Here is a 24,472-nt window from a genome sequence, read left to right on the forward strand (position 1 = left end):
GCTATTTGGAGGTCAACTGTGTGTAGATGATCTTGAGAAATGAATATAACAAGTGAAATACAGTATACTGTATTCTAAAATTACATTGGTAAAAAAGCCCCACACACTTGTCCCATGCATAGGCCTACTCATTAGCATCTACAACCATTTCTCTATTTGTCTCTCTCCGCCCACAATGGAAAAATACCATTTCACAGACAAACCCTCACTGCTAAAGAGGAAGAGATCAAACCATAACCACTCAACTCGTCTCTGGTTGAGGAGGGTTGTTGGTTTGTGGTAACTATGACAACCAGTGTAAAGTTTCTCAGCCTTTGTGCACAGTATTTTGTGTCTTGAGAGGCATACACACAAACAACTGACTTAAGTGGTCCAGCCTTTGTTTTGAATGGTCAAAAAGCATACCATTAAAAAATAAATCTATGTTCCAATCTGCTTAATACTGAAAGGTCCAATATTCAGAAATTGCTTCACCATTTCCTGGTTGCAAATTTTGTTATATTTTGCCTAATTTCAGTATATGTGACAAAACAAGCGCTGTATAGTATAGAAAATAATTGAACCATCTAAACCGCTGTGAAATATATTTTCAGTAACCACAAATATTATATTTTCAGATGTTTGAAGCTGGTGTACAAAGAAAAAACGTAACTTAAGAACTGGGAGGATAGAAATAGCGCCCATAGAACATATCTACCACATCTTAGATATGCTTTCAATGAGAATGACAGAGCTATAACTTACATTTCTATGTGAATTTGGTCGGGTTGCCCAAAAGGTTGCATATTGAAGCTAAAAGGGGTGGCTCTCCCATAGACACCAATGTGATAGCAGCTGGATCTGATCTGCTTAATGCATTGACTGACAGTATATGAAGCACAAAAAAGGAGCAAGTGAAATGTCTCGCTTGCTCTTACGTCTCTGCTACTACCACTGTTGATGATGTAAATATTGTAAATAATGGGACTGATGAGACACCTAGTGGAATGTATTGGATGTACACTACAGTATACACAGTATCATATGAATGTAATGTGGACAACTGAGAATGTTATACATTCAGTAAGATGGTTCTGGATCTCAACATGTCTTCTCCATGCAACACATTATAGAGTTCTTTAATCTGACAACAATACCATGACATTGGTGCACTGATACACATCTCTCTTTTTGTTGAGTCCTGCTAGAATAACACAGTGATATAGTAATGTTTGTAAAATGTAATGTAGGACATGGTGATACAGTAGTAGTAGTAGTAGTACTAGTAGTAGTAGTAGTTGTTGTTGTTGTTGTTGTTGTTGTGGTTGTTGAGTATTTCATATTGGTTCATATTTGGTCATTTTAAAACCATGAAAGAGGACCAAATTACTAATACCTCATCTGAACACACCTCACCACATCATTTACCTGTCTTGGACAACAGTCAGCAGAGACAGTATGTTAATATGAGAATAGTACCACTTTGATAGTGTCAGTGGTTATACAAATATATTTACAGAAAACAACAGTTGCTTCCACAGCTGTCAGTATCGTGCTTCAAGAGAGCCCACACAAATAGTCAAATTGACAGGAGCTGTCATTATGAAATGATTATTATAAAACATTATTTGATGATATATGATGTGATATATTATATTAGGATTATGGAAATAATGTATTATCTGCTGTCTCTCTTTAACCATGTCACGCCCTGACTCAAGGGACTCGTATATGTTGAGTCAGGGTGTGTATGTTCTATGTTGTATATTTCTATGTTGATGTTCTAGTATGTCTATTTCTATGTTGGCCGGTGTGGTTCCCAATCAGAGGCAGCTGTCGCTCATTGTCTCTAATTGGGGACCATACTTAGGCAGCCTTTTGGCACTAGTTAGTGGTGGGATTTTGTTCCGTGTGAGGTATGTTGTGTGTACCTTAGGACGTCACGTATTGTTAGTTTATTGTTTTGTCGTTGTGTTTATTCCTTAAATAAACATGTTGGCATATCACGCTGCGCCTTGGTCCTTATCGTTCATCAACAATCGTGACAAACCATCTATCATGAATGATACTTAACTGACAGATAATGTTATATCTCTATATAATTACAGCTACTTAGAATCCTTTGAATTTAGAATGTTTGAATGAGCATGACAAGTCAACTGTCTTGGCTATGCCTTTAGAGATGGCATCAGTAATACAGTTCAATGACAGGGTTGATAGTTTACAACATATTCAAATGAAGTTCTAGTTTACAACATATTCAAATGAAGTTCTACTTTACCACATATTCAAATAAAAACCAGCGAAAAATAGGAACTGAATTTGAGTTCTGTATTTTAACTCACCACCCCACTCAGCATTCTCCTGGGACGTGTGTCCGTGCCTGTAAGCGTGTGTGTGTGTGTGCATGTTCTTTGCATAACATTCTGTGTATTCCTTAACAGTTGTGTTTGTGTACTACTAGTGTGTGTGGTTCTGGATCTCAACATGTCTTCTCCATGCAACACATTATAGAGTTCTTTCATCTGACAACAATACCATGACATTGGTGCACTGATACACATCTCTCTTTTTGTTGAGTCCTGCTAGAATAACACAGTGATATAGTAATGTTTGTAAAATGTAATGTAGGACATGGTGATACAGTAGTAGTAGTAGTAGTACTAGTAGTAGTAGTAGTTGTTGTTGTTGTTGTTGTTGTTGTTGTTGTTGAGTATTTCATATTGGTTCATATTTGGTCATTTTAAAACCATGAAAGAGGACCAAATTACTAATACCTAATCTGAACACACCTCACCACATCATTTACCTGTCTTGGACAACAGTCAGCAGAGACAGTATGTTAATATGAGAATAGTACCACTTTCATAGTGTCAGTGGTTATACAAATATATTCACAGAAAACAACAGTTGCTTCCACAGCTGTCAATATCGTGCTTCAAGAGAGCCCACACAAATAGTCAAATTGACAGGAGCTGTCATTATGAAATGATTATTATAAAACATTATTTGATGATATATGATGTGATATATTATATTAGGATTATGTAAATAATGTATTATCTGCTGTCTCTCTTTAACCATGTCACGCCCTGACTCAAGGGACTCGTATATGTTGAGTCAGGGTGTGTATGTTCTATGTTGTATATTTCTATGTTGATGTTCTAGTATGTCTATTTCTATGTTGGCCGGTGTGGTTCCCAATCAGAGGCAGCTGTCGCTCATTGTCTCTGATTGGGGACCATACTTAGGCAGCCTTTTGGCACTAGTTAGTGGTGGGATCTTGTTCCGTGTGAGGTATGTTGTGTGTACCTTAGGACGTCACGTATCGTTAGTTTATTGTTTTGTCGTTGTGTTTATTCCTTAAATAAACATGTTGGCATATCACGGTGCGCCTTGGTCCTTATCGTTCATCAACGATCGTGACAAACCATCTATCATGAATGATACTTAACTGACAGATAATGTTATATCTCTATATAATTACAGCTAGCTAGAATCCTAGCTACTGTAAATTCTACAGGCCATGTTTGAATGAGCATGACAAGTCAACTGTCTTGGCTATGCCTTTAGAGATGGCATCAGTAATACAGTTCAATGACAGGGTTGATAGTTTACAACATATTCAAATGAAGTTCTACTTTACCACATATTCAAATGGAGCCCAGAGGTAAATAGGAACTGAATATTCATTTTTTACTGCACCTCAACACCCCTTACTCAACATTCTCCTGGGACGTGTGTGTGTGTGTGCATGTTGTTTGCATAACATCCTTTGTATTCCGTAACAGATGTGTTTGTGTACTACGTGTGTGTGTGTGGTTGAGTGTGTGAGTGTTTATGGGATTTTCATGAGTGAGCATGTGTGATGTTAAGGGACTTCTTCCTCTTCTGGTCTCCACTCTGAGAGAGGACTTAGAGTAGTGATGATGTCTGGTGAAATCGTCTACTCCGATGTTACATTCACTCGGCATCAGAACCAAGATGCTGGAGCAGAAAGTGAAGTTTCTAAAGGTGAGTCTCTCCTCCTCTTTATTCTCTCATTTATATCGTTTTATTAGTTTTCAAACATACGTTTACAATACAACGTTTCATCACCTTGGGGGGCGAGGGTTGAAATGTCATAATTCAACAAGGAGTTAGTAACAGAAGAAGGCTGTATATACTGAGTGTGTAAAACATGAAGAACACCTGCTCTTTCCATTACATACACTGACCAAGTGAAACCAGGTGAACGCTGTGATGAATTATTGATATCAAATGTTAAATCACTGTAAGAGACGGGTTAAAGAAGGATTTTTACCCCTTGAGACAATCGAGACATGGATTGTGTACGTGTGCCATTCAGAGGGTGAATGGGCAAGACAAAAGATTTGAACGGGTTATGGTAGTAGTTGCCAGGCGCACCGGTTTGTGTCAAGAAATGCAACACTGCTGGGGTTTTTACACTCAACAGTTCCTCGTGTGCATCAACAATAATGATCCACCACCAAAAGGACATCCAGCCAACTTGACACAACTGTGGGAAGCATTGGAGTCAACATCGGCCAGCATCCCTGTGCAACACTTTCGACACCTTGAAAGGCCTCTGTATGTATAAAAATTATATTATAATAATTTGATAAAATATTGAATTTGGCCTTTACTACTATAGCCCATAGAAACACATTGAAAAACACATTCAAAATGGCAAAAAAAAGACAGTCAAAGAACAAATCATAAGGAATATCATAAGGAATATTTTTATTTAATTGTCACGTTCGTTTAAGGACGGGTCAGACCAAGGCGCAGCGTGAAATGCATACATGTTTATTTTAAAGATAAACACACGAACAAAACAACGTAACGTGAAGTCCACAGGCTAAACACAACACAAGCCTCTACACGGAACAAGATCCCACAACAACTGAATGCAAACAGGCTGCCTAAGTATGATCCCCAATCAGAGACAACGAGCGACAGCTGTCTCTGATTGGGAATCACACCCGGCCAAACATAGAAATACAACACCTAGACTGAGAACATAGAAAATACAACATAGAACTCCACACCCTGACTCAACATCCTAGAGTCCCATACGTCAGGGTGTGACAGTACCCCCAGGGGTGCAGACTCCGACCGCACAAACCTTACATAACAGGGTAGGGTCCGGGTGGGCATTCCACCTCGGAGGCGGATCCGGCTCCGGGCGTGACGACCACATTCTCTCAGCCTCCCCGTTACGCCCCTGGTCTGGTCTGGACCTCGGCACGCTGCTTCCCCTCTCCTTCCTCCCACGATGCACCAAGCCCTGTCTGGACCCTGGTGTGGGAGACCCCGAACCTGGAGAGGGACTGACGTCTGGGTCTGGACTGGAGCCGCTGACCGGAGTTGGACTGGGCACCGGTGGAGCGAACTGCTCTGGCTCCGGACTGGAGCCGCTGACCGGAGCTGGACTGGGCACCGGTGGAGCGGACTGCTCTGGCTCCGGAGTGGAGCTGCTGACCGGAGCCGGACTGTGCACCGGTGGAGCGGACTGCTCTGGCTCCGGAGTGGAGTTGCTGACCGGAGCTGGACTGGATCCTGGTGGAGCGGACTGCTCTGGCTCCGGAGTGGAGCAGCTGACCGGTGCCGGCACCGGTGGAACGGGCACGGGCCATGCCGGACTGGCGACACGCACCACCGGCTTGGTGCGGGGAGCAGGCAACGGGCCGGGCCGGACTGGGAACACGCACCACTGGTCTGGTGGGAGGAGCAGGAACGGGCCGGGCCGGACTGGAGACACGCACCACAGGTCTGGAGCGAGGAGCAGGAATGGGCCGGGCCGGACTAGGAACACGCACCACTGGCTTGGTGCGAGGAGCAGGGACAGGCCTTACCGGACTGGGAACACGCACCACTGGCCTGGTGCGTGGAGCAGGAACAGGCCGGGCCGGACTGGGAACACGCACCACTGCCTTGGTGCGGGGAGCAGGCACGGGCGTACCGGACTGGGAACACGCACCACTGGCCTGGTGCGAGGAACAGGAACGGGCCAGGCCGGACTGGGGAGACACACCACAGGTCTGGTGCGAGAAGCAGGAATGGGCCGGGCCGGACTGGAGAAACGCATCACTGGTTTGGTGCGAGGAGCAGGAACGGGCCTGGCCGGACTGGGGATACACACCACTGGCTTGGTGCGAGGAGCAGATACGGGCCGAACAGGACTGGTGAGGTGCACTGGAGACCAGGAGCATTGAGCCGGCACTACCCGTCCTGGCTGGCTGCCCACTTTCACACGACACGTGCGGGGCGCTGGCACAGAACACACTGGGCTGTGCATGCGCACTGGCGATACAGTGCGTATCTCTGCATACTTGGGTTCCTCTATTAACCCACGCTTCTTATGTTGCCTAACTAGCTCCTCTCTCCGTGCATCTACTTCCTTCTTCTCCCTACGAGCCTCCTGCAGTGCCTCCTCTTGAATGGAGCTCTCCCGCTCTATTCTCGCTATCAGCCCCCGTAATGTGGTGGCCTCCTCTCTTACCCTGCAGATCCGATCCTTCTCTCTCTCTCGGCACTCCTCCTCCAGTGAAGACTCCTCCGGGAGCCCCCAAGAGTTAGGGAACAGAAACTCATCGTCGTCGTCGTCATCCTCCGACTCCTCAGTATAAAACTGTTGCCACTCTTCTTCCCCATGGTCGCAGGGACTCAACCTGGAAACCCACCGGGTGCAGTGGTCGGGGCTCTTCTCTCTCGCTCCCCGACCACTCCTTTAGCCCCCCCAAAATTTTTTATTGGGGCTGCCTCTCGGGCTTCCTCCTCGGCCGGCGCCTTCTGTGTTGCCGTTGCTCCTCTCCTGCCTGGGCTTCCTTCTTCGCCCAGGGTCCTTTCCCCGCAAATATCTCCTCCCAAGACCAAATCTTCCCCACCTGTGTCCAGGGTGTTTGCTCCTGGGCACGCTGCTTGGTCCGTGTTTGGTGGGATCTTCTGTCACGTTCGTTTAAGGACGGGTCAGACCAAGGCGCAGCGTGAAATGCATACATGTTTATTTTAAAGATAAACACACGAACAAAACAACAAAACAACGTAACGTGAAGTCCACAGGCTAAACACAACACAAGCCTCTACACGGAACAAGATCCCACAACAACTGAATGCAAACAGGCTGCCTAAGTATGATCCCCAATCAGAGACAACGAGCGACAGCTGTCTCTGATTAGGAATCACACCCGGCCAAACATAGAAATACAACACCTAGACTGAGAACATAGAAAATACAACATAGAACTCCACACCCTGACTCAACATCCTAGAGTCCCATACATCAGGGTGTGACATTAATAATGTGTCTGTCCTATATCTAGAAGATATGAGAAAACTTTTTTGGACACATATTTAACCACTTTTCTTTTGCACAAAACTGCTTCCATATTTCCATTTATTTTTATAGGTTACCTTCAGACGAGTCCCTTGACACTTGTGGGGGTTGCGGAGCAAGACAGCAAACGCCATAGTGTTCTTGATAGTCTCCCATTTCCATAGTGGGGTCACGTTAGTTGGTAGCCCAAACGGTGCGGACGATACAGTCAGACGTTGGCACATCGGCGATACAGGCGATTTTGTGAGAAGACTGATTTTCATGATGTCTCCTGACAAACAGCACTGTACCCCTGCCACCTTCCACCACAGATGTGGAAGGTCAACATAGGCGGATTTGGTGGATTGAGACGTAGCCCATGCAAAAAGCAGATATCTCTAGTTTAAATTGACAGACTTTTATGGGGATTTCTTGTTATGTTAATTAGATTGACGCACTGTTGCATCCATAGACTGTCAAGGAATATTATTAACTGGCTATCGTGATGATTTACTGTATGGTTGTATCACAAATAATAACTGTGTAAACCCAGGGGCTAGACGGAAAATAAGACATATTTTGGTTGGGATCAATATGAGCTTTTCTGAAGTGTGTTTGTAACTGTACTTGAGGATAAATATGAATTAGTACTAAATGTTTAACATGTGGTATTGTGTGAGTCAGTGGGCATCTCTTTTAGAATGTACTATAGCATTATTATGTCAAGTGAAAAGTTTTTGGCCATTTCCTTTTGAATATATTCCTTAGGGCCTCAACAATGGTTCTCCATATAGAATCCTGTTTTGAAGGATATGTACAGTATTAGTGCAATGTAAAGGGCATGAGAAGATGACAGTTCCATGTAAAGTAGATGTTATTCGTCACACTCTGGACATGTCTGTTGGATTTCACACTGTGAACCAACTTCCAGACAGACATGCAGACAGACAGACAGCATCAACCTGTAACATTTGGTTCATGGCCAAGAGTGTTTCCTAATTTCTCTTGACAATAAGTTAGCTTTTCTTCAGATATGCTGAATTAGAATATTAGATTGGTTAGTTACCCTAACAGTTCATAAAATGGTTTGCATGTTGGACCTTCCAGTCAGGGTACTCTAACCTAGTAGAGCTCAAAGGAAAGAATATTGAGATAGTGGATTGTAAGAGAGGAACTAGAATGGGACATTTCTTATAGAATGTTGAGATAGTGGATCGTGAGAGAGGAAATAGAATGGTACATTTCTAATAGAATGCTGAGATAGTGGATTGTGAGAGAGAGGAACTAAAATGGTACATTTCTAATAGAATGTTGATACAGTTGATTGTGAGAGAGAAACTATACTGAACAAAAATATAAATGCCACAAGCAACAATTTAAAAGATTTTAATGAGTTACAGTTCATATAAGGAAATCAGTCAATTCAAATTAATTAATTAGGCTCTAATCTACGGATGTCACATGACTGGGAATACAGATATGCATCTGTTGGTCATAGATACCTACAAAAAAATGGGCCTTACTGTCACACCCTGGCTCTGGGACTCTATATGTTGAGCCAGGGTGTGTTCATTCTATGTGTTCTGTTTCTATGTTGGGTGTTTCTAGTTCGTCATTTTCTATGTTTGACTGAGTGACACCCAATCAGAGGCAACGAGTGTCAGCTGTGTGCTGGTTGTCTCTGATTGGGAGCCATATTTAACTGTCTGTGTTTCACTTTGTGTTTGTGGGTTTTTGTTCCTTGTCGGTCTTTGTCACCGTGGACTTCACGAGTCGTTTATTGTTTTGTGTATTGTATAGGTTATCTCTAAAGATAATAAAGATCACCATGTTCGTGCAACACGCTCCGTATTGGTCTACTTCGTCAAGACGATCGTGACAGAAAAAACCCACCATACCAGGACCAAGCAGCGTGTCCAGGAGCAGGCAGCCTGGTCATGGGAGGAGATATTAGACGGGGAAAGGGTCCTGGACCTGGGAGGGAGATCCTGGCCGGGATGGATCGCCGGCCATGGAGTGAGACGGTGGAGAGGCGACGGAGAGAGGAGCAGCGGCGTCAGCAGGGTCAACGTCGGACAGGCGGAGAGGCAACCCCAAAAAAATTTTAGGGGGGGCACACGGCAGGGACGACGAGGGAGCAGGAGGTAGTGTTGCAGAGGATGGAGCATTTGGAGGCGATAAGGGAAAGGGTGAGAAATGAGGCACGGCGAGAGGAACTCGGTAGGCAGCTGAGGGAGCGGGGGGTTATGACGAAACCCAGTCCCGCTCCTCACACCAAGCAAGTGGTGTGAGTCACCAGTCCGGTCCGGCCCGTTCCTGCTTCCCGCACTAAGTGTAAGGTGCACGCCGCCAGCCCAGCCCGGCATGTTCCTGCCCCTCGCACCAAGCCTACGGTGTGCGTCGCCAGCCCGGCCTGGCCTGTTCCTGCCACTCGCACTAAGCCTACGGTGTGCGTCGCCAGCCCAGTCCGGCCAGTTGCTGCTCCACGCACCAAGCCTACGGTGTGCGTCGCCAGCCCAGCCCGGCCTGTCCCTGCTCCACGCACCGAGCCTACGGGGTGCGTCGCCAGCCCGGCCCGGCCTGTCCCTGCTCCACGCACCAAGTCTACGGTGCGCGTCGCCAGCCCGGTCCGGCCTGTTCCTGCCACTCGCACCAAGTCTACGGTGCGCGTCGCCAGCCCGGCCCGGCCCGTTCCTGCCACTCGCACCAAGACAGGGGTGCGAGTCGTCAGTCCGGCACAACCCGTGCCTGGGTCATCGGTGCCAATTCAGGTACCGCTCAACTGCTCCACTAAGGAGCTGAAGCCTACCGCTCCTGCTACGTCCAGTCCAGCTCCAGCCAGCGGGGCCAGACCGGACCAGGGGCGCTATGGGGGGTTTGTTGGAGGGTGGTGGGCAAGCCCGGAGCCGGAGCCGCCGCTGAGGAGGAATGCCCACCCAGCCCTCCCCTGTTTTGCTCGTATTTAGGCGCGGTCGCAGTCGCAGTCTAGTTCGTCATTTTCTATGTTTGACTGAGTGACTCCCAATCAGAGGCAACGAGTGTCAGCTGTGTGCTGGTTGTCTCTGATTGGGAGCCATATTTAACTGTCTGTGTTTCACTTTGTGTTTGTGGGTTTTTGTTCCTTGTCGGTCTTTGTCACCGTGGACTTCACGAGTCGTTTATTGTTTTGTGTATTGTATAGGTTATCTCTAAAGATAATAAAGATCACCATGTTCGTGCAACACGCTGCGTATTGGTCTACTTCTCGTCAAGACGATCGTGACACTTACAATGACCTCAAGATCTCGTTACGGAATTTTTGTGCATTCAAATTGCAAATCGATAAAATACAATCGTGTACGTTGTCCGTAGTTTATGACTGCCCATACCATAACCCCACCACCACCATGGGGCACTCTGTTCACAACGTTGACATCAGCAAACTGCTCACCCACACGACACCATACACAAGGTCTGCGGTTGTGAGGCCAGTTGAACGGACTGCCAAATTCTCTAAAACGACGTTTGAGGTGGCTTATGGTAGAGAAATTAATCTGTGGCATTGTGTTGTGTGACAAAACTGCACATTTTAGAGTGGCCTTTATTGTCCCCAGCACAAGGTGCACCTGTGTAATGATCATGCTGTTTAATCAGCTTCTTGATATCCCACACCTGTCAGGTGGATGGATTATCATGGCAAAGGAGAAATTCTCACTAACAGGGAAGTGAACATATTTGTCTACATAATTTGAGAGCAATAAGCTTTTTGTGCAAATGGAACATTTCTGGGATCTTTTATTTCAGCTCATGAAACATGGGACCAACACCTTAGATGTTGCGTTTATATATATTTTCAGTGTAGACCGATACATTTCTAATATAATATTGATATAGTGGATTCTTAGAGAGGTACTAGAATGGTACATTTCTAATAGAATGTTGAGATAGTGGAATGTGTGAGAGAAACTAGAATGGTACAATACTAATAGAATGTTGAGATAGTGGAATGTGTGAGAGATACTAGAATGGTACAATTCTAATAGGGGGTAATCACCATGAGGTTGGTTTTAGGGAAATAATATAATCACGCATGGGGTGCAATATATATAAAATAAATGAAAAAAAGAACAATTTCTTTCTTCATATCTCTGTAACCATAGGAGTAGCCGAACGTGAAGAGGATGTCACATACTCTGAGGTCAGAAGACCAGGAGGTAGAGCTAGAGAGCAGGAGGATCCTGGGAAAGGTGAGGTGTGTGTGTGTTACAGTTAGCTAAGGGTTACATTAAGTACCCCTTATTTAACCTTATGACCTTAAACCCCTGACATCCACTCCTTTTCCAGGAAGTGACCCTGACACTAGTGACCCCTCTCCCCCAGTGGGGTCAAAGGCTGCAATCCCGGAGGGAGGGTCTGGGAGTGTTCCCGTGGTGACCCTGGCGTGTCTCTGTGTTCTACTGCTGGGTCTGGCTATCACTCTGGGAGTCCTCTGTGAGTATAAAAACATTTAACTGAACCCTGACCCTTTTACACTACTGAACCGAACTGGTTATGCATCCACTGTAGTTGTTGGCCTGGAACTCTGCTGAAAAGGACAATGTGCAGAGAAAATATCCAAGCCACCCCAGACCAGTACATTTCAGGTTGGTACGATAGTGTGATACACAAGAGAAGAACAATTACCCTCCATCTTGTCTCCTTGTCTCTGATACAGATTCTTCCAACATGACTAGTCTTCAAGCTGAGGAGGCTCGCTTTGCCCAGATGAAAGAGAATCTAACAGGTGAGAATATCAATGATCCAGAGGTCTTTACCATTATCAACCCCTTCTATAAATGTTTGAGAAAATCCATATAAATCATTAAGGTGCAGTTTGTCAATGGGGGACTGGCTCAGATTCAAATACTGCCGTTTCACTGTAATATATGAATAACATATTGTTTCATTTTAATAGGACTATGGTTAGATAATAGGTAATTCTAGCTTGGACAAGGTTTACTTTCTTACTTTATTGTTAGATATGTAAATAAATGAATGTTTTTCATCCATATTATTTGCTCTTTCATAACAGGGAAACTGCATGAACTGCAAGACAACTATAAGAGACTGCAGAATGAGAGCCACAACATAACAGGTAGGTAGTCTAGAGCAGGACTCTACTGACATGGGACTGACTAGCTGCTGTTCTCCTATTCATATCACAATATTCATTCACTATTAACGTGAAGTTTAAAAGTGGAAGTTGAACTCAATTTAACTCAAACTTCTCATTTCAATACAAAGTTCCATGTTATCAAGATTAGGATTAAATTTACACTGCAGTAGTATTGCTTCCCCAAAACATGTTTGAATATTGTATATGCTATCATAGCACTGTATATGAGGAAGGAGAGGGGTTTTTCTTGACCAGGGAAAAGTCCTGCCCTAATGGAAACTTAGTCATATGAGTGTGGTGAAGTGCGTTGGAACGTCATTTTGTACTTCAAATGTTTTATGCGCCAAATGCATACCTTTGTAGTATGGCCTAAATTCAACAGTTATTTTATAATAAAGAAAAATATATTTACAAAATAATATATATATATTTACAAAAAATTTGAGGGATTGGAAATGATGCAGACAATTACATTGATAGAATCCACACTATAACTACAATATTAAAGCTGATTTGCCCCCTAAAACAATTTATACAATAAATAAACAGTTATTTTGTAGGTCACTCTTTCATTTGCCAAATGCCCTACATTATGGCTCGAATTCAAGAGAACTACACTGTCTTCTAATAAGATATCAATCTCTTCTGTTCTTAGTCCAGAGAGAGCTGTTATTCTCAGAGCTTCAAGACTGTAAGGCCAACCTGACTAGGGTCAAAGATCTCCTGGCAACCATCCAAGGTTAGTTCTATCCTCCCACGCATGAGAGTACAAAAGTGGATGCCTTATGTACAGTTATAATATACCATATATTCTAATACTGAATATTATACTGTATACTTATATTATTATACGGGATATACAGGATACACATATACATATAGGATATAATATAGTACTGAATATTATACTGTACACTTATATTATTATACTGTATATACTGGCTGCACATATAAATATAGGATATACTGTACTACTGTAAGTCATCAAATACAAATTGCATCTCATTGTCTCTTGTCTCCTTGTCTTCTGGTGTGTTCTTGTCTCGCCTCTCTCTCTTACAGGGAGTCAGAATAGATGTAATACCAGTCAGCCGTGTTCTCCTGGCTGGGAGTTCTACAATGGATCATGTTACTACTTCTCTAAAGACAAACTGACCTGGGAACAGAGTCAGTACGCCTGCATCCACGATGGAGGACACCTGGTCATCATAGAGAGTCAGCAGGAGCAGGTAAGGTTGGAGGTGTAGTACACTACACCGGTCAAAACTTTTAGAACACCTACTTTTTCAAGGGGATTTCTTTATTTTTTACTATTTTCTACATTTTCTACATTGATGTAAATGACAGCCTTTCAAATTAGTCGATTCGTCTATTTCAGCCACACCCATTGCTGACAGGTGTGTAAAATCGATTACACAGCCATGCAATCTCCATAGACAAACATTGGCAGTAGAATGGTCAGTACTGAAGAGCTCAGTGACTTTCAACGTGGCATAGGATGCCACCTTTCCAACAAGTCAGTTCGTCAAATGTTTGCCCTGCTAGGGCTGCCTCGGTCAACTGTAAGTGCTGTTATTGTGAAGTGGAAATGTCTAGGAGCAACAGCGGCTCAGCCGCGAAGTGGTAGGTCACACAAGCTCACAGAACGGGACCGCCGAGTGCTAAAGCCTGTAGCAGTGCGGACAAATCTGCGTTTGGCAGATGCCAGCAGAGCGCTACCTGCCCCAAAGCATTGCGCCAACTGTAAAGTTTGGTGGAGGAGGAATAATGGTCTGGGGCTGTTTTTCATGGTTTGGGCTAGGCCCCTCAGTTCCAGTGAAGAGAAATCTTTAAAGATACAGAGTACAATGACATCCTTAAAGCTACAGAGTACAATGACATCCTAGACGAATCTGTGCTTCCAACTTTGTGACAACGGTTTGGGGAAGGCCATTTCCTCTTTCAGCATGACAATGCCCCCATGCGCAAAGCGAGGTCCATACAGAAATGGTTTGTTAAGATCGGTGTGTAAGAACTTGACTGGCCTGCACAGAGCCCTAACCTCAACCCCATCGAACATCTTTGGGATTAATTGGAACGCCGACTGCGAGCCAGGCCTAATCTCCAAACATCAGTGCCCGACCTCACTAATGCTCTTGTGGCTGAATGGAAGCAAGTCCCCGCAGCAATGTTCCAACATCTAGTGGAAAGCCTTCCCAGAAGAGTGGCGTCTGTAATAGAAGCAAATGGGGGACCAACTCCACATTAATTCCCATTATTTTGGAATGAGATGTTTGACAATCAGGTGTCCACCTACATTTGATCATGTATTGTAATTAATTGCTACATCACTCTCACATAAAGTGCAGACTTCAATAAACGTTCAGCCATCAAGGCTTTAATCATGATGAGAACGCCATGTCAAGTAGGTCGCCATGTCAAGAATGTTGTAGCTAGTTCGTGGTGAAAAGCAGGTTAGTAGGGGTGATGGTGCTACGTTGGCCACTTAGCTAGCTCGCTAGCACTGTGCGTCCACTGAAAAAAGCCGAATGTGGATGTGATGATGATGGCGACTTGAGAACCGAAACTGATCGTTCTGACTCTTCTCACCTAGTTAACCCACCATGCTGTAGTGTCGTGTAAATCTGAACGATTGCAGCCAAATATACTGCTACTAGTGAAGAATCCTGTTTGATATCGTTAATTTGTGTTAGATTATGTTTGGTGTTTTGGACTAGAAGAGGCTCCGGGCCGATGTGACCGGTCTTGTCTCAACCTAAAACTGGTCCATCAAACCATCGGCCTGCACGGTGAACCAGTTAGGCTACCATTTCACCGCTTAGTTAGCTAGTTGCACCTAGATTTGAATACCATCTCCAAGCCTTGAACTATTGCTAATATAAAAAAGCTATGCTAGAGGTTTGAACACACTTGGCCCAACGTCGTCCGGGTTTGGCCGGTGTAGGCCGTCATTGTAAATAATAATTTGTTCTTAACTGACTTGCCCAGTTAAATAAAAGTTAAATAAAAAATAAAACGTTACATCGAAATTTCATTGTGTTTTGGGCGTGACGGTGTCCGTGCCCCTAGTTTAGAAATTAACCTAATTTTTGATTAACCTATAAACATCATCTCTCTAGACAACTCGACCCAGACAGTTGGTAACCACAGTCCACAGGTTTAACATATTTTCTGGTGACCCTGTCTTCTGGACTACCGGATAAGCCCATTAGTAAATTATATGAACCAAAATCCATTTAGATAACCTCGGCTACCATTGATCCCCGATCACCGATGACCAGGCATTTGACCTGGTCTTGAGTGTGTGAGGAGGTGAGTATGTGAATGTGCAACATGTCAGCGGAGATTGCTTTAGGAAATAGTCAAAATTGACTCAACCTCCCTGTCTTTCTGAATCCCCAGAGTGGGCCAGATGACGCCATTTCATAGGAAAGTGAATTGATCCACTTAAATTGATATTGATTATAAAAAGTCAGCTGATGTCCATGGGAGGAGATGGAGGGATTGTCTCAAACTGATCATAGTACCAAGTTCCAACCAAAAGCCACTCATTGAAAACCCTTAAAGTTAATACAAGCAGGAAGCGGCCCTGCTGGGTGCCCGCAGTCAAACTTTGATGTTCAGTCCTCAAAGGTGGTCCTTAGTCCAGCTGATTCCATATTCAATGCCATCTGTTTTGTATATGCTGTTATATGCGTTAGGAAGGTAACAGCAGGCATTAGTCCCCAATGACTGGGAAAATATTTAGAAACCATCTAATTCCATCTCCCTACGGACTGGAATATATTGCTGTTCCCTCCTCCCAAGAGGCTGCAGCTGAATATTACTTATTATGGGCTGAATCCCAAGAGGCTGCAGCTGAATATTACGTATTATGGGCTGAATCGCAATAGTCTAAAGTGGTTTCCTCGCTGAGTCTCCTCTCCCTCGTGTCCACTTATCTGAAAACAGGAAGAATAGAAGCAAAATGGCGGATGAATCGCTTTGGGGACTTGCTTTTACTAGCCCTGTTATTTCAGATCAGTCTAGGTGTGTGTAGAAGAAAAAAAAAATGTATGCACTCACCAACTGTAAGTCGCTCTGGATAAGAGCGTCTGCTAAATGACTAAAATGTAAATGTAAATGTAGAACCATTGGTCCATTGGTTGATTAACGTGTGGTTTCCTCCATAGGAGTTTATAAAACAGAGAGTGGTAACACTGGGAATTGATCCTTATGAACACAGCCCCTGGATAGGACTGACAGATGAGAAGCAAGAGAATGTGTGGGTCTGGATGGACAATACAACTCTTAATGAGAACATCAAGTAAGGATGTTTTAAGTCATACATTCACACACATCTACACACACAGGCACGCGCACACACACACACACACACAACTCAGCTGTACACTCAAAAGCAAAACATTGTATACATCGTTTTGTAAGCCTTGTACAGTTGCGGACAAATATGTTGGCACCTTTGCACTTTTCTTAAATAATTCCCTATTTCTTCTCAAATAAGTTGAAATAGAACAAATACCTTTGATCTCCACAACTTGTTATTGGATTTTCAACATTGCAGAACGTAAGTTTACAATGATAATTTAGAAAATAAAGACAAATGGCATCGAAAATGTATTGGCACCCCGGAGCTAGTACTTGGTTGTACAGCCATTACAGATAACTGAAGACAAATACTTTAGTAGCCACCATTGAGCTTGCTGCACCTTTCTACTGGAAATGTGGCCCAGTATTTAGCAGCAAACCGTTCCAATTCTTCCAACAATTTTTGGGGGGAATATCGCCAATTAATTATGGCTGTGATTCAGATCTGGACTGCACTCCAGAACAGTCCAGCGTTTCTTCTTGAACCATTCCTTGGTGCTTTTTGATGTGTGTTTGGGGTTGTTGTCCTGCTGGAGGACCCACAACCTTCAATGGAGACACAGTTTTTGGACACTGGGTTTAACACTGGACTCCAATCTGCTGATTTCATGATGTCTTGCGCACGTTCAAGACCCCCAGTACTAGAGGCAGCAAAGCAACCCCACAGCATTATCAAACCTCCCCATGTTTGATTGTAGGGATGGTGTTCTTTTAATTGAATGCTTCATTTGGTCATCGGTAAACACAGTGCTGATCTGTATTTCCAAAGAGATACAATTTTGTTTTGTTTGTGGCCAGTGAAGAGTCCAGATCTGAATCACATCCATAATCTATGGCGAGAGCTGAAAACAGCAGTTGGTGGAAGGCACCCCTCAAATTGAATAATTAGAGCAGTTTGCTGCTGATAATTGGGCCAAATTGCCAGTAGAAAGGTTCAGAAAGTTCATTGAGGGCTACAGGAAGCATATGTCAGGAGTTATCTTGGCCAAAAGCTCTGCTACCAAGTACTAGCTCCAGGGGGCTAATCATTTAGTCCATGCCATTTGTCTTTATTTCCTAAATTAAAATTGTAAACTTAAGTTTACAAAATCAAATAACAAGAAAATCCAATAAGGTGTGGAGACCAAATGTTTTTTTCAATTTCAACATACTTTAGAAGAAATAGGGAATATTTAAGAAAATTGCCATGGTGCCAATATATTTGGTCTGAAAAATGTATTTCTGCTGTGACATACTGTATGTGTCACTATTCCGTCGTGGATGTGGTGGAGGAGTCAAGCGCAGGAAACAGAGGTTAAGTCCAACAAGACTTTAATAGTCTCAAAAACAAGCGAACAAACCCCGACCTCGAAAACACGAAGTGGCGAGGGAAAATTACGCACACGCGTAAAACACTAAACAAGGAAAAATGACACGGAAAACAAACACGTATCATAAACACGGTGGCAACAGAATAACAACACGGAACTTATAAGACACGTAATCAACTCCCAAACAGACACAGGTGTGACAGACAGACAAAAGCAATCAAACACAGAAACATAGAGCGGTGGCAGCTAGTACTCCGGGGACGGCGAACGCCGAAGCCTGCCCGAACCAGGAGGAGCAGCAGCCTCGGCCGAAACCGTGACAGTACCCCCCCTTGACGCGCGGCTCCAGCCGCGCGCCGACCCCGGCCTCGGGGACGGCCAGGAGGACGCGGACCCGGGCGCGTGGGATGCCCATGGTGAAACTCAGTCAGGAGGGAAGGATCGAGTATGTCCCTCCTTGGCACCCAGCACCGTTCCTCCGGACCGTACCCCTCCCACTCCACGAGATACTGGAGACCACTCCTCCGGCGCCTCGAGTCCAAGATGGTCCGGACCCTGTACGCCGGGACCCCCTCGATGTCCAAAGGGGGGCGGAGGGGTCTCTCCTATCTCATCTTCTTGGAGTGGGCCAGCTACCACCCGGCCTGAGAAGAGACACATGGAACGAGGGGTTAATATTTTTATACTCAATTGGCAGTTGTAACCTGTAACACACCTCGTTCAATCTTCTCAGGACTTTGAAGGGGCCCCACAAACCGCCGACCCAGCTTCCGGCAGGGCAGGCGGAGGGGCAGGTTTCGAGTCGAGAGCCAGACTCGATCTCCCGGTGCGTACACCGGTTTCTCACTGCGGTGGCGATCGGCGCTCGCCTTTTGTTGACGGATGGCACGCTGCAGATGGACATGGGCAGCGTCCCACGTCTCTTCCGAGCGCCGAATCCACTCGTCCACCGCAGGGGCCTCGATCTGGCTCGTGCCACGGTGCCAGGACCGGCTGATAACCTAAAACACACTGGAAAGGTGTTAAGTTGGTGGAGGAGTGGCGGAGCGAGTTCTGGGCCATCTCTGCCCAGGGGATGAACCTCGACCACTCCTCCGGCCGGTCCCGGCAATAGGACCTCAAAAACCTACCCACATCCTGGTTGACACGTTCCACCTGCCCATTACTCTCTGGGTGGTACGCCGAGGTAAGGCTTACCGAGACCCCCAACCGTTCCATGAACGCTCCCCAAACTCTGGAAGTGAACTGGGGACCTCGGTCAGACACAATATCCTCGGGGACCCCATAGTGCCGGAACACATGGGTAAAGAGGGCCTCAGCGGTTTGTAGGGCAGTAGGGAGACCCGGCATGGGAAGGAGACGACAGGCCTTGGAAAACCGATCCACAACGACCAATATGGTGGTATTCCCCTGGGAGGGGGTAGGTCAGTTACGAAATCCACCGATAGGTGGGACCATGGTCGTTGTGGAACGGGCAGGGGATGTAGCTTACCCCTGGGCAAATGTCTAGGCGCCTTACACTGGGCACACACCGAGCAGGAGGAGACATAAACCCTCACATCCCTAGCTAACGTTGGCCACCAGTATTTCATGCTAAGACAGTGCACGGTCCGGCCAATACCTGGATGTCCAGAGGAGGGTGATGTATGAGCCCAATAAATAAGACGATCACGGACCTCGAGCGGAACGTACGTCCGCCCCACAGGACACTCGGGGGAGTAGGGTCGGTACGCAGTGCCCGCTCGATTTCCGTATCGACCTCCCATACTACCGGAGCCACCAAACAAGATTCCGGCAATATGGAAGTAGGCTCGTTGGACCTCTCCTCCGTGTCATACCGCCGGGACAGGGCGTCTGCCTTACCATTCTGGGACCCTGGGATGTATGTGATCTTAAAAACAAACCGGGTTAGGAACATATTCCACCTAGCCTGACGAGGGTTCAATCTCCTAGCTGCCCGGATGTACTCCAGGTTACGGTGATCAGTCAGAATGAGGAAAGGGTGTTGAGCCCCCTCAAGCCAATGCCTCCACACCTTTAGGGCTTGGACTACGGCTAACAGCTCCCTGTCCCCAACATCATAGTTGCGCTCCGCCGAGCTGAGCTTCTTGAGTAGAAAGCACAGGGGCGGAGTTTAGGTGGCGCGCCGGACCGTTGTGACAGGACTGCCCCAATACCGGTCTCGGACGCGTCTACCTCAACCTGGAATGGTAAAGAGGGATCCGGATGCGCCAGCACCGGAGCCGAGGTGAACAGGTTCTTAAGTTTGACAAATGCCCTGTCCGCCTCAGCCGACCACCGCAAAGCGAACCGGACCCCCTTTAACAGGGACGTAATGGGAGCTGCAACCTGTCCAAAACCCCGAATAAACCTCCGGTAGTAATTAGCAAAACCCAAGAACTGCTGCACCTCTTTTACAGTGGTTGGAGTTTGCCAATTACGCACGGCCGATACTCGGTCTACCTCTATCTCCACACCAGACGCGGACAACCGATAACCCAAAAAGGAGACGGACTCCTGGAAGAACAGGCATTTCTCTGCCTTGACATACAAGTCATGCTCCAACAGTCTTCTCAACACTCGGCGCACCTGGGCTACATGCTCGGCTCGAGTAGCAGAGTACACTAGGATGTCGTCGATGTAAACTACTACCCCCTGCCCATGCATGTCCCGGAAAATCTCGTCAACAAAGGATTGGAAGACTGACGGAGCATTCATTAACCCGTATGGCATGACGAGATACTCGTAATGACCCGAGGTGGTGCTAAATGCTGTCTTCCATTCATCCCCCTCCCTAATGCGCACCAGATTGTACGCACTCCTGAGATCCAACTTTGTGAAGAATCGCGCTCCGCGTAATGACTCCGTCATTGTCGCAATCAGTGGAAGTGGGTAGCTGTATTTAACTGTGATCTGATTGAGACTACGATAATCAATACAAGGGCGCAATCCCCCGTCCTTCTTCTTCACAAAGAAGAAACTCGAGGAGACTGGGGAAGTAGAGGACCGTATGTATCCCTGTGCCAAGGACTCGGCTATGTATGTCTCCATAGCCGCTGTCTCCTCTTGAGACAGGGGATACACATGACTCCGTGGAAGAGCCGCTCCTGTTTGGAGATTTATCGCACAGTCCCCCTGTCTATGAGGAGGTAGCCGTGTTGCCCTCGATTTGCTAAACACGAGTGCTAAATCCTCATACTCGGGGGAATGCGCAGTGCGGGCACTTGGTTCGGACTCTCTACCGAGGTCGCCCCTACGGAAACACCTAGACATCTTCCTACACACTGAGCAGACCACTCCATAAGAGCCCTCTGTTGCCACGCTATGGTAGGATCATGGGTGCTTAACCAGGGAAGGCCCAACACCACGGGGTACGCAGGAGAGTCAATCAGATAAAACTGAATGATCTCCTCATGACCCCCCTGTGTCGTCATCGTCAGTGGTGCTGTGACCTCCCTGATCAGGCCCGACCCCAACGGCCGGCTGTCTAATGCGTGGACAGGAAATGGATCGTCTACCGGCCGAAGGGGAATCCCTAACCTACTACAAAATGCCTGATAAATAAAGTTCCCAGCTGCGCCTGAATCTACTAGCGCCTTATGCTGGGAATGAGGTGCCACCTGTGGAAACCTCACAGGAATACTCATGTGACCAACAGAGAGCTCTGGGTGAGTGGGGCGCCTACTCACCTGAAATGACTCCCCAGTGCGTGGCCTGTTGTCACCTCTCCCAGGAGACCCTCCCCAGCACCTGGCCGCAATGTGTCCTCCACGACCGCAGGTGGTGCAGGGGATGGCCCCCCTCGGGTTCCCTCTCCTCCTCTCTCTAGCGCCAGCACCCCCTAGCTCCATGGGAATCGGCTCGGGGGTGCTGGAGGGTGGACTGGACGACCCCCACTCGGGACGTCCCGCGGGTAGCCAGCAGGGTATCCAGACGGATGGAAATGTCCACCAACTGGTCAAACGACAGGTTGGTGTCCCTGCAGGCCAGCTCCTCACGAACGTCCTCTCGTAGACTACACCGGTACTGGTCGATGAGGGCCCTCTCATTCCACCCCGCATCCGCCGCTAGTGTCCGGAACTCCAGTGCGAACTCCTGTGCGCTCCTCTTCCCCCTGTCGGAGGTGGAATAGACGCTCTCCCGCCGCTCTCCCTCAGGGGGGATGATCGAAGACAGCCCTGAAGCGGCGGGAGAACTCCGCGTAGGTGATGGTAGCGGCGTCTATTCCCCTCCATTCGGCGTTGGCCCACTCCAACGCCTTGCCGGAGAGACAGGAGATGAGGGCGGAGACGCTCGTATCCCGAGGGCGCCGGGTGTATGGTGGCAAGGTAAAGTTCTACCTGCAGGAGGAATCCCTGACACCCGGCTGCAGAACCGTCATATGCCCTCGGGAGTGAGAGCCGAATGCCACTGGGTTCCGGTACTGAGAGAGGAGGACTGGCCGTTGGTGATGCGATGTTGTAAGGGTCCTTGGCCACCTCAGAGTTCACCAATCGGCGCAGAGCGTTGGACACCTCGTCCATGGCGGTCCCGAGTTGCCGGATCATGGCGTCCTGGAAGTTGATCCGGTCCAGCAGGGATTCGGGTGCCGCCGCTGTTCCTGCTGACTCCATGAAGGTGTGTTGTTCTGTCACTATTCCGTCGTGGATGTGGTGGAGGAGTCAAGCGCAGGAAACAGAGGTTAAGTCCAACAAGACTTTAATAGTCTCAAAAACAAGCGAACAAACCCCGACCTCGAAAACACGAAGTGGCGAGGGAAAATTACGCACACGCGTAAAACACTAAACAAGGAAAAATGACACGGAAAACAAACACGTATCATAAACACGGTGGCAACAGAATAACAACACACAAATACCCTAGATCACAACACGGAACTTATAAGACACGTAATCAACTCCCAAACAGACACAGAGGTGACAGACAGACAAAAGCAATCAAACACAGAAACATAGAGCGGTGGCAGCTAGTACTCCGGGGACGGCGAACGCCGAAGCCTGCCCGAACCAGGAGGAGGAGCAGCCTCGGCCGAAACCGTGACAGTATGGAGTAATGGTTTCCCTTCTCCCATTTCTAGGTACTGGGACTCCAACGAACCAAATAACTGTGGGCCTAAAGGTGAAATAGAAAACTGTGTCAGAATTGGTCAACACTGTCACAGAAAAAAAAATTGTTGGTTTGACTTTCCATGTGCCGAATCATCTAAGAGAATCTGTGAGAGTCGTTCAGTCTGTGAAAGTCAGGCCATAGTATAAAAAAATGTAGTGTATTGAACCAACACAAGGCAACACATTGTTGGGTAGTATATAGGACCAGTTTTCCAAACGCAGATTAAACCTACACTCATAGAAAAAGGGTTCCAAAAGGGTTCTTCGGCTGTCCCCATAGGAGAACCCTTTTTGGTTCCAGGTAGAGCCCTTTTTGGCTCCATGTAGATGTAGATCTCTCTGTTGAAAGGGTTTTACATTTAACCCAAAAGGGTTCTACCTGGAACCAAAAAGGCTTCTTCAAAGGGTTCTCCTATGGGGACAGCCAAAGAACCCATTTAGGTTCTAGATAGCCCCTTTTTTTCTAAGAGTGTATTGCTGGACTAAGCATATTCAATGTAATTTGGATTAATGCAGAGTACTAGCTTCATTTGAGCTTGTGTCCACACTTTTAGCTATAATTGACTGTCATACCTGTGTAGTTCCTTCACATAGCCAGCTGGATTGAGACAGATCCTACTAAAATGGATATAACTTTTCTATTGATATTTGTAAATATGTTTTCTCATGTAACATTTACATTTGACGTTTTAATCATTTAACAGATGCTCTTATCCAGAGCGACTTACACATAATTAGATATAAAGAACAATACAGTAGTATTGTAAAAAATATGATTGTAAAAATGCTATCAACTGGTTTAGCCTATATGGTTTAGCCTGCATGGTTTAGCCTGTATGGTTTAGCCTGTATGGTTCAGCCTGTGTGGTTTAGCCTGTGTGGTTTAGCCTGCGTGGTTTAGCCTGCGTGGTTTAGCCTGCGTGGTTTAGCCTGCGTGGTTTAGCCTGTATGGTTTGGCCTGTATGGTTTAGCCTGCATGGTTTAGCCTGTATGGTTTAGCCTGCGTGGTTTAGCCTGCATGGTTTAGCCTGCATGGCTTATCCTGTCATCTCAACCTTCTTTCCAGGAAAATTTAACTAGTTTGTTGTTTTAACAATGGGATTACAGTTTTTAATTCAGCTGTTTTTATAGATTATTGAAGCTAAAATTGGGATCATGTATACTGTGCTAATGAACATACAAACAAATTGTGACCGAGAGCAATGCACATGCGTCTCTTCATGGTGGAGCGCACACTTTTCCCATTGGGTGGCGC

The 24,472-nt window shown here is 46.2% G+C and overlaps 1 protein-coding gene across 1 annotated transcript; it reads left to right on the top strand.

Annotated features, from left to right (window-relative positions):
• The first annotated feature begins 3,899 nt into the window (after window positions 1-3,899).
• LOC123483171 (CD209 antigen-like protein E) lies at window positions 3,900-23,633 on the top strand. Its single transcript, XM_045212688.1, has 9 exons — window positions 3,900-3,993; window positions 11,437-11,523; window positions 11,621-11,767; window positions 11,991-12,059; window positions 12,348-12,410; window positions 13,087-13,170; window positions 13,494-13,660; window positions 16,604-16,737; window positions 23,187-23,633. Exons 1-9 carry the CDS (start codon window positions 3,906-3,908, stop codon window positions 23,362-23,364), a joined length of 1,017 nt encoding a protein of 338 aa, XP_045068623.1. The 5' UTR covers window positions 3,900-3,905; the 3' UTR covers window positions 23,365-23,633.
• Window positions 23,634-24,472: the final 839 nt, after the last annotated feature.

This window comes from Coregonus clupeaformis, unplaced genomic scaffold (assembly GCF_020615455.1).
Source record: "Coregonus clupeaformis isolate EN_2021a unplaced genomic scaffold, ASM2061545v1 scaf0039, whole genome shotgun sequence".
Lineage (NCBI taxonomy): Eukaryota > Metazoa > Chordata > Actinopteri > Salmoniformes > Salmonidae > Coregonus > Coregonus clupeaformis.

What these genes read in the sequence shown, in the direction of transcription:
- LOC123483171 (XM_045212688.1), top strand. Translation starts at nt 3,906, where the DNA reads ATGATGTCTGGTGAAATCGTCTACTCCGATGTTACATTCACTCGGCAT. An exon ending in AGAAAGTGAAGTTTCTAAAG is followed by an intron (nt 3,994 to 11,436) that starts GTGAGTCTCTCC and finishes CTGTAACCATAG; the next exon opens with GAGTAGCCGAACGTGAAGAG. An exon ending in GATGAAAGAGAATCTAACAG is followed by an intron (nt 12,060 to 12,347) that starts GTGAGAATATCA and finishes CTTTCATAACAG; the next exon opens with GGAAACTGCATGAACTGCAA.